The sequence below is a fragment of the Eurypyga helias genome, unplaced genomic scaffold, assembly GCF_000690775.1.
Source record: "Eurypyga helias isolate BGI_N326 unplaced genomic scaffold, ASM69077v1 scaffold23773, whole genome shotgun sequence".
Taxonomy (NCBI): domain Eukaryota; kingdom Metazoa; phylum Chordata; class Aves; order Eurypygiformes; family Eurypygidae; genus Eurypyga; species Eurypyga helias.
Window position 1 is genome coordinate 19602 of NW_010240944.1, and position 10357 is coordinate 29958.

Sequence of the window (10357 nt, forward strand, 5' to 3'; positions counted from 1 at the left end):
GAACTAGAGGGGATTGAAGTAGACAGCTCTGGAAGGCGTGTCCAGTAGTGCTGCCGTCATTTGGTATTAAATGCAGCTCATCCATTGTTCTGATGGATAACATGGATGTTAACGCCTGGGGCTATGTTTAAAGTGCCATATGGAAGGAAAGCAGGGAGTACCCCCTACACCGGTACAGGAAATAAGCCCCCTGTGTAGGCTCTGCGGTCTGAGAGCTCCGTTCATCATCTGGAAGGCGTGTCCAGTAGTGCTGCCGTCATTTGGTATTAAATGCAGCTCATCCATTGTTCTGATGGATAACATGGATGTTAACGCCTGGGGCTATGTTTAAAGTGCCATATGGAAGGAAAGCAGGGAGTACCCCCTACACCGGTACAGGAAATAAGCCCCCTGTGTAGGCTCTGCGGTCTGAGAGCTCCGTTCATCACAGACGTGTTTTCTAGGTCTCCTGTGGGTGAGTTTCTGTTGGCTGGAGGAAGGACAAAGACGTGGCTGGTTGGTAACAAGCTGGTGACCATCACTACAAGCGTTGGAACAGGAACAAGGTCCCTGCTAGGCCTAGACTCTGTAGAGCTCCAAAGCAGCACAGAATCAAGGTAATTTTTGTTCCCTTTTCTAGAAATTACCACCCAGTGGTCACTTAAACCACTGTTACAGGGCATCTTTTTAGGTTTTCCTCTTACCAAAAGAGGAAAGTCTTATTTATCCAGCTTGCCTGATTCATAGAACGGTTTGGGTGTGAAGGGACCTTAAAGCTCCCCCAGCCCCACCCCCTGCCATGGGCAGGGACACCTTCCGCTAGACCAGGTTGCTCCAAGCCTCATCCAGCCTGGCCTTGGACACTTCCAGGGATGGGGCATCCACAGCTTCTCTGGGCAACCTGTCCCAGTGCCTCCCCACCCTCTGCAGGAAGAATTTCTTTCTCATGTCCCATCTCAATCTCCCTCTTTCCATTTAAACCCATCGCCCCTTGTCCCATCACTACAGATTCCTCTCTCAGTATCATCAATATCTTCTTTTTCCACAGCTCAGACCCTGTTTTGCAAGTGAGACAAACGAAAGAAGCTCCAGCAAAACTGGAATCTCAAGCTGGGCAGCAGGTTTGCAGAAGCTCTCGCAACAGAGTCCGATCCATGTCTGGTAAATCCCTGTCCTGGACTCTTACTGCCATTTCTGGGTCCGTGTCGCAGGCTTAAGTGTCCACCTGCCTACTGAAGAGACTCCTCTCTAACCTAATTTGAGAGTCTGGGCCTGTCTGCTATTTAGTGAGGAGCAGGTGGCAGCAGAGCTGGCCTCTGGGGTGGTGGTGCTCCTCCTGCTTGCCTCTCCGAGCAGGAAAGCTCTGGAGATTGGATGAGTGGTGAGCACTTGCAGTGAGAATCACCTGTGTTTCTGTAAGGTCCTGGTTTATAAGAAACACATGGAAGGTGAAGTTCTCTGCGGTTCCCAATATCGTGTGTGCGGCTGCTAGGGGAGCTTAAAAGACTTATTGCTTCTGAGGTATTTTCAGTGCTAATTGAGCATGGCTCTCCCTTCTGCTTTTTGTGTCTCACTAGGTGGTCATGCCTTGCGTGTTGGTGCCTTAGACAGCTCAACCTCCCATTTTCCTAGTGGCTCGACTTCCCAAGGCACACAGGGTCCTCCTGCTGCTGCACCTCGATCGGAGAAGACTAGTCCTGCTCCACAGACACCTCTGCAGAAAGAAAAAGCCAACTTAGCTGCGTATGTCCCGCTGCTGACACAGGGATGGGCAGAAATCCTGGTGCGCAGGCCCACAGGTATGGCTGCCTGAGAGCGGAATGAGCTCTTTGGACTTGCTAAGAAACCGCAGGCTGGTTGAAGAAGGAAAAGCCAGATTTAGTTGCAAATGGATCTCTCTATTGCTTACTGCCTCTTGAAACTAAACCAGCTGATACTTTATTCTTTGAAATAACTCTTTGTGTTTTAAAACTACCAAAAACCTGTGAAAAGATTGAAGCAAGGACTTAAATTTGTATATTCAGCCTTGTGACTGAAATAGGGCTGGAGGATGCCACCCCTGCGTTGCATTTCCCGTTTTTACACTGCTCTGTGGGCTTGAAAATCTGTCTGGGCTGTGTTTTAGCTTCCCGTGCTAGATGGGTGAGGAATGAGGCTTATGGCTAGAGCAGCTGCATAGTTGTGTCTGCTGTTAGGGGTGGAGGAGTGCCACATGCGAGGTCAGAATTCCCGGCTGCTGGTACGTTAGACAGCACTAACGGGGAATTGTCTGTTTCAGCTGAAAGCTGCTTCATGAGAAAATAACTGACCCGGTGTCATTAATTAAAATACCTGAGTGGTTTGGATGCCTTTTGGGAATCTGCTGTAGTAGTGAGTTACAAGGATGACTGTCGAAGAGCTTGGGGGAAGCACTGGGAGCTACTTACCAGAACGGGGAATTAATCAAGTGACTCGGCCACGCGTCAGGGAGAGCTCGGTCTGTTGGGATTTTTACTTGCAAAATCCAGACCAATGTGTGCTTTTCTTGATGTGAGTCATGCAAACTTTCTGGAGTTGGGAGTATCTAATAATTCTCTTCCCTAATTTTCTCTCACCAGGTAACACAAGCTGGCTAATGAGTCTGGAGAACCCGCTGAGTCCGTTTTCTTCCGATATTAACAATATGCCCCTGCAAGAGCTCTCTAACGCGCTCATGGCTGCAGAGCGTTTCAAAGAACACCGAGAAACGGCTCTATATAAATCCCTCTCTGTCCCCTCCTCCAGCTTGGCCACCGGGACAGCCAAACCCTCTCTTCTCCAGCGTTCCAACACAGGTGAGAGATGTCCGGCCAGCAGCGCGCCCAGCCTGGCTGTCACTGGCCTCCCTGACAGCTGCTGGAGTTACTGCAGGTCTGCTAGAACAGCAGTTAGCAGCATGAGGAATCACAGGGCGATGAGAAGGGGAATCGGTTCTTGTCCCTGCAAGTTTTCAGGGAAAAATTCCCTTCCTCCTTCCGATGTTCCATCGGAAAAGCACCTCGCTTTCTTAAAGAGAAGAAAGAGAGGAGCGATGGAGCCTCTTTGGAGGAGTCGTGTGTTTCATGCTAACTGTTTCCCAAACGAAAATGAACAAAGTCATGGCTCTTTTCCCTCTTCCACGTGTTTGGGGCTGATCTGGGCATCCCACACGTGGATGGATCTTCCCATGCGGCGTTTCCATTTCCATTTGTCTTCAGTATGGGAGTTCGTGTTGGGCACTAAGAGCATTCTCCCGGGAGAATGGCCTATTGCACACCTTGCCAGCCAGGGTCAGTTCGTCGTCACCGTCTTTAACAGCGTGGGGCAGCAGAAATCAAATCCTGTTGGCTGCGGGTTTGTTCCCCCCCTCAAAAGGTCTGTTGAGCCTTCAGACTGGTGCCGTTGAGTCACTCGAGTTTCTTTTCATGGCTTTATTGTCACGTAGTGGCCGGGACTTTTCCTGCTTTACTCTGGGTCTAGTCCACTTCCAAAAGAGCTGTTAGTTCTGGCCAACAGCTGAAATTTTTAGAGCTTTATGTAATCCCTGCTCAGAGCTCTTATCAGCAACATCTGACGCTGAGGATCTCGGCACCGCAAGCGCCATCAGATCTGAGCGGTGGTAACAGCAGACAAGGTTTTTCTGGGGAGGTGGCATCAGTGGAACGGCGTGTTTGGAAATTGGGTGAAAATGCGGGTTTTCAGGTTTGTTTTAAGCAGGGCAGGATGGGATTTTAGGATTTCAGAATGTGTGAATGCAAAATTTTAGTGAAAATTATCTTTCAAAAACATTTATCTGTGAACACTCTTACTGACTCGTAGGAATTGGTGGTGCGAAGGTGCTGAGTGATCAGGTGAGGGAAGCACCCGCTTGAATGCCGCTGCTCTGGCAGCCCGAGGAAGTAATTTTGGCCACGTTCTTGTTACCACTTCTCCACTAGACTTGCCAGAGCTGGCTGGCGGATTTTGGAGAAGCATTGCGCTCAGGCTGTCATATGCGTGGGGTCCTTCCCCTTCAGAGGTTAAAACCGTGTGACTCTTTACCCATATTTCAACTCTTCAGACCCTTCCGTGGGTTTAAGAACGGTCGTTTTCCAAAGGTGTGTAGCTCAGGAAGAGCTCCGAGTGGATTCCTGCCTGTGCTAGGGTTTCCCTAAGGAATTTTCTCTTCCCAAGACTCACGTTATTCAAAGAGAGCGGTTTGAGTCGGCGTTGTTTGAACGTATTTATGCCTCCTTACTCGTGTTGAGACCTTGTACCCTTAGAGTATCCCTTTGGCATCTAGTCAGCTTATCCCAGCTTGTTCTTTCCTTTGTTTTTATTTATTTATCTGTTTGATTTAAAATAGGCTCTTGGTTACATTTTAAACTCTGTGCTTTTTAATTTTTATTTTATTTTCATATAGTCTCTCCTTCCTTTTGATGTAGCTGCTCACTTGATTTCCCTTTGCAGTGGCCTCTTTCTCTTCCATGTACCAGTCCAGTTGTCAAGGGAAGTTGCACAGGAGCATATCCTGGGCAGGTATATTTATATATCTTTAAGGAAAAAAAAAACAAACCACAACAGTATTGCCATAGAAGAACACCTCTGATTCATAGAAAATGTATCCCTCATACTTCATTTCCCCCTTCCATGTCTCCTGTCTGTACCCAGTCTCATTACTCTCCAAATGGGATCTTGACTAGCATGAAGAAGTCCAAGCCAGATCCAACATTTGCAAGTGCAGACAATTTCTTAAAGCAGCTTTTGCTTTAGCTGGGGTGGATTGGGAGTCACGAGGCTCAGTGTTAAACGACCTGTCAAAATGTCAGAGTGCCTGGATTAATTGAATTATTTATTTTCAGCTTCGTTTTACAATTGGCTTTGTGTTCTGCTAATTATAAAAGCTTCCACTTCGGGGAAAAGCATAGTGTGCTACAGGACAAGCTACCCTGCATCCCACGCTGCTCAGCCCACAGAAGTCTGCCAAAATTGGACACCGAACGGATAAAAAAAGCTCATATGTATCTGGCAGATATCTAAGTTTGATGTTAAAACGGACGCTGGTTGAAAGTTTTCCTAAATAAAAAAAGCAGAAATATATTTCAGGGGGAAGTTAAAGTTGTAGTTAAACCCGGTAAAATTGGAGATGTGATTGCATTACCCTCTGAGCACACCGCCCGCACTGCTTTGATAATCTGCAATGATCTGTGATTTCAGCTAGAGGGTTGAGGTGTCCTCCTGCCTTCTTTCCTTCCCTGGAAAATTCCCTGTCGAGCAGCAGGGCGTAACTGCGGGTCGTTGTCGACACGGGTCTCTTAAAGCCACACAGAGATGCTGCAGGAAAATGTTCTTCTGTACTTCTCCTCTCCGCTCATATTAATTCTCTTCCCACCTAAAGCATTATTAGCGAGTGCTCCCATTATGTAAAAGCACCAGCAATCTTGGCAGTAGTGTAAGAGCACGGGAAGCTTGGAAACTCTGGATATGTGCAGGTGTGTTCTGGCTTGGACAGCTAACCAGATCAGCACGTTGTTTTGGGTTTGTTTGGTTTGGTTTGGTTGTTTTTTAGAAGGTATATGTGTGCAATGCTAACTCTTAATTGCTTCTTCGGAATAACTTTGGTCCTGCGAGCTGAAATCAATCCAGGAAAAGCTGCTTTAGTGATCTTTTTAATTTTTTTTTAATTTTGCTGATTTTATTTTTTTGTGTGTGCTGATTCATTATGTTTTTTAATTTTACTTTGGAAAACAAATCTTGGCCTTTCAGATTGGTCTTCCAGTCCCTTGTGTGCGTAATGGGAAGCCTCCTGTTCTCCAGCCTTTTCCTCAGGACAAAAAAGCAAGGCCAAGAGGAGCCTTTGGTCAGACTCATTCCTGTTCAGGGTCACTGCCTGGAGTAGAGACAACGTTAAGTGCTGCGATAACCTCCTCCACCGTAGGCAGGGCTTCCACGGAGCTTTCTTGTCAGTGTGGTTTCATTAACCATGTGTCTGGTCAGATGCCACGTGCAGGTTTCCCAGTATTGCTGCAGTGCATGTACTACTCTTGCTCTCTCGTCCTTTCATGTCTAGGGCTGAATTGTTTTGCTTCTACTGAGACATACTAGGAAAACTGCCAAACTGCAAGTAAATGGCTCCTAGTCAAATTTTCTACCTCCTTCTAGGCCGCTACAAGGCACAGGAGCGTTGCATTTCAATAAAAGAAAAGCCTTTGTGCACACTTGCATAGAACTGATGTCTTCATTGCCTGGATAATGACCAACCTTTAATGCGAGTCTTGTACTTTCTCACATCTCTGTAGTTCCTGTCTGTCCTGATACCTGAGCATTGGTGTACAAGGTCCCATTTCCTCATTCCCTCCCCTGCTTGTTCATCAGTAACAATTGGAAACAACTGCACTTATTTTTGACCAAAGCAGACGCAGCCCTTTGCTGTGAGGGTAAGGTGACCAGTTATTCTGTACAAGAGGGGAGCCAAGAGCAAGTCTGACATGACAAGAAATCAAAGACCCAGAGCACTCATTCCATATGGCCTTCCGTTGAAATCCCATAGGGAAAAGGCTGGTACTTCAGAGGAGAGGATGGGGGCCTGCCAGGCCGTGCCTCTCCACACGCTTCAGTTGTTCTGCCTTGTGTCTCACTAGAATCTGCGGTGGTGCTGGAGGAAGGGAGCCCGTTGGAAACGGAGCTAAAGGAAACCGAGTCCCCTGCTGAGTCTCCGGAGAGCGAGGACATCGAGACGTCGTGTTCTGAACAAGTCCTGAGCGAGGAAAGGTTTGGTAAACCCCAGGAGTCTTACAGCAGGGTAAGAAGCAGCAGGTTAACCAGTTCAGACTGTGTGATGGGACGGGTGTCTGTGCTCAGCCGAGTCCCCCTTGGTGCCCTCCGAACGCAGTAACGATACCGCGAGGCGCGCGCCGCGGTGATGGAGCGTTTGGCTTCTCAGGGAGGGCACACACAGGGCGGCGCAGGAAATACCTGTTTTACGCAGCGTCCTCGATCTGCGTCGCCTTGAGCTTGGCACCCCCCTGCCCACCTTCCGCTGGAAGCGTCGGGGTGTCTCAAGCGTCACCTGTCAGCTTTTGTTTTGTGTATCAGGAAAACTGTTCATCCTTGTTTCTCCCTCTTTAAGTCCTCCTCGACCTCCAGCCAAGACGAAAAATCTCTCAAGTCAGAAGACCTGGTGGAGGGTGGAATTCCCATTGGGAGAGTCCTGCCGGAGGACGGCCGGACGCTGGAGGAGCTTTCCTTCCAGCCATCCCAGCCGCTTAGCAAGTCGAGTTCTTCCCCCGAGCTGCAGACGCTGCAGGAAGTCCTCAAAGATGCAAATGGCAGAGAAGTGACAAGGAGGCTGAGCACAGAAGTGAAATCCAAATCCCAGTCTGGGAACCTGGAAGGGGAAGGGCTGGGCAGTTGGCTGGGCAAGGGGGAGGATGCCAGGGTGACTGGGTCGGGCGGGTTGGATGGCACCGGACCTGTCACCTCACCTCGCTCCCCCTCCGGGCACCGGCCCCGAGGATACACCATCTCTGACTCAGCCCCATCAAGGAGGGGAAAAAGGATCGAGAGAGATGCCTTCAAGGGCAGAACAGCAGCCTCCAACACCGAGAAAGTTCCCGGAATAAACCCAAGGTGGGTGGAGGGGCTTATCTGAAGCTGGAAATGGGGAGCTCAGAATTGCTGCAGCCCTGGCTGGATTCGTTTGGAGTGGTCTGGTGGTTTTGTGGGGTCTACAAACCAGCGTCTGATTACAAGGAAAGATTAATTATTTGGGTTTTTCAGGAGCTAATACAGATGTGTTGAACCCACTACCACCCGATTAACTTTGTGATCTAGGAAGTGGGCCTCTTAAAGGGTGAAAGAAATAGATAAACGGTTTCCTCATGTCCTTAATCCGTCCCAGTTTAGGGTGCAGATGCACGTGTGGCTTGAACGCAGCCACCTCGAGTTAATTCTGCCTTGAAGGGGATGAATTGCCACTCTTAGAGCAAGAAATGGAATGTGCAAAATACTAAGGAGAAGGGGTTATAATAGTTGCTTTTTGAACTGTAGGTATTGGTAGTTGCCCAAAATGACACGATGAGACAGTTTTCATCTTGCTGAGGGCAGGTAAAGTGCAAATGTCTGTAACGCCGTTCCTGTGCCCCCGTAGCTGTCAGGCGGGGGTGCATCCCGCTCCTCCGGCCTGTCGGAGGTTGCCTTTTGAGCAGGGAACTCGAGCAGCTGCCGCTCCTCGACATAACCGCTGGCTTTTGCGACAGGGCTCTGACACATCACAGGTAGTCCAGGCACCTGGGGCGTCTCTAGAAGATGAGTAATACTCACTTAGCACGTTAGTTGCTCCTCTTTTTCTCCTCTGTGTAATGTTCTTGCATACAACAGGTCACAATTGACTTGATTTTTATGGTAACAGGACTTTTTCCCCTCTCTCTCCCTTAGCTTTGTGTTTTTACAGTTGTACCACTCCCCATTCTTCGGTGATGAAAACAACAAGCCCCTTCTGTTGCCAAATGAGGTAAGAAAGGAATTTTGGTTTAATTCTTGTAGTTCATTTTTCTAACCTCGTTCCCTTTTTTGAACATGAATGATAACAGTGAATGTCCAGCTCGGTGCAGTTTGAAGTTGTCTCCTGCCAACGCTGCGACAGATGGACATTTTCTGTACCCCAGTCCTGGTGGCTCCTGCTTTATGGCTCTGGGTTGAATCTGTAATACTGGGAGATGTGGCTGGTGCTGTTTCAGAATCCCAGCGGAAGGAGTTTGGGATTTTGCTGGTGGGAGAGCGCAGGATGAGAGCTGAGCGTTAGGTGATACTGGCAGAACGTCACTAGGCAGAGCCGTCACCCGCTGTGTAACGGGGAGCGGCCCAGCAGCTTTCTGTGGCTGTATGAGGAATCATAAGCTTCCCGGAGAAGCGCTGGGATTCTTGTGAACTGAGTCCCACAGCCTCCTGCTGATAGCCTCCCTTAACTTCAGGCTCGGGTGGTTGGGCAGTGGGGAGCCCAGGTGAGATGAGGTGATGCCTTGTGCTCAGAAAGGTTCTTCGGAGTGAGAGCTGTGGCAGTTTCTCATGCCTGAAGCTTCAGTGAGGGTACGACGTGGTTTGTCACGGCACGTGCATCTGCGCCGTGCCCTCTTAGAAAGGTTCTTCGGAGCGAGAGCCGTGGCAGTTTCTCATGCCCGAAGCTTCAGTGAGGGTGCAACGTGGTTTGTCACAGCACGTGCATCTGCGCCGTGCCCTCTGCCAGCTGAACCTTGCTGGAGCGTAAAGCCGGGAAGGCGCGGTGCCAGATGCCAGGTAGCGCTGCCCCGTGCCTTGGGCCGATGTTGCACGGGCCCTTGCAGAACCGGGTAGGGCAGCAGACATGAAGACACCAGGGAAGGTCAGGAATCTCTGCTCGCTGCTGGCGTTGTTCTGAAGGCTTTTAGGGAGGGCAGTGGGTGTAAGTTTTTAAAGGTGTGACCGATGTTTTGATTGTAGACGTTCGAAAGATCGGTGCAGCTCCTGGATCAAATTCCTTCTTACGACACACACAAGATTGCAGTGCTCTACGTTGGGGAAGGCCAGGTGAGTGCAGACGCCCCTCGAGGGTCATGTCTCAGCAGAAGGCCAGGCACCTCTACTCCAGCTGTGAGATTTGTCCTGCTCCTGCAGCAGCCTTGCTTTTCCTTAGTTTAGTGCCCTAAAAATCGGTGTCTGCGTGAAGCCCTTCCAGGAGGGTAATAACGGAATCACTGGAGCGCTCCCAGCATTAAGCCGGGGACGCCCACGTTCCTGTTTCCTAGAGCAACAACGAGATCGCGATCCTGTCAAACGAGCACGGCTCCTATCGCTACACGGAATTCCTGACTGGCTTAGGGAAGCTCATTGAGCTCAAAGACTGTCAGCCAGATAAAATTTACCTCGGTGGCCTGGACGTGTGTGGGGAGGATGGCCAGTTTACCTACTGTTGGCACGATGACATTATGCAAGGTAAGGTGGCTCCAGAATTTGGAATTGGAAGGGTGGTTTCGTCTTGTCTTAAGGCTGATCTGCCTTCTACAAACAATTTTCTTCCCAGGGGTGTAGTAAAGATGACCTGGGGCTCTGTTCTCTCCCTGGTACCTCTGCAAGCCACGTGTTAAGGAGTGGGAGAGGTGCAGGCCTGCCTTAAATAAGAGAAAAAAATCACACCTCTTGCAGAGGTTTGTAGAATAAGCTGTTTGTTCTTGAGCTGCTGTGAGGGCCGTTGATTAAGGGTCAGAACTCTGCTAATCATTTCTCTAGAGAACAGCAGTGAAGGCAGGGGGTTGTCATTACGGTGGTCGTTGCTGATGGGACTGCGGCATCACCCAGCTCATGAGCTCCAGGAGTGCAGACAGCATCCAGGAGCTGACAGGCGATGATCATAGAATCACGGAATGGT

At 49.4% G+C, this 10357-nt stretch overlaps 1 protein-coding gene across 1 annotated transcript in view; it reads left to right on the top strand.

The window, feature by feature from the left end:
• The window catches only part of TSC2 (tuberous sclerosis 2), a gene marked incomplete at its 3' end in the record, with an annotated part of 28419 nt that extends 18495 nt beyond the window's left edge, over positions 1-9924 (top strand). Inside the window, exons 27-36 of the mRNA XM_010148607.1 lie at positions 444-596; positions 1028-1140; positions 1557-1778; positions 2577-2792; positions 4426-4494; positions 6597-6757; positions 7085-7584; positions 8392-8467; positions 9433-9519; positions 9738-9924. Of these exons, the coding sequence (XP_010146909.1) occupies positions 444-596; positions 1028-1140; positions 1557-1778; positions 2577-2792; positions 4426-4494; positions 6597-6757; positions 7085-7584; positions 8392-8467; positions 9433-9519; positions 9738-9924 (1784 nt within the window). The remainder of the gene's footprint in view (positions 1-443; positions 597-1027; positions 1141-1556; positions 1779-2576; positions 2793-4425; positions 4495-6596; positions 6758-7084; positions 7585-8391; positions 8468-9432; positions 9520-9737) is intronic.
• Positions 9925-10357: the final 433 nt, after the last annotated feature.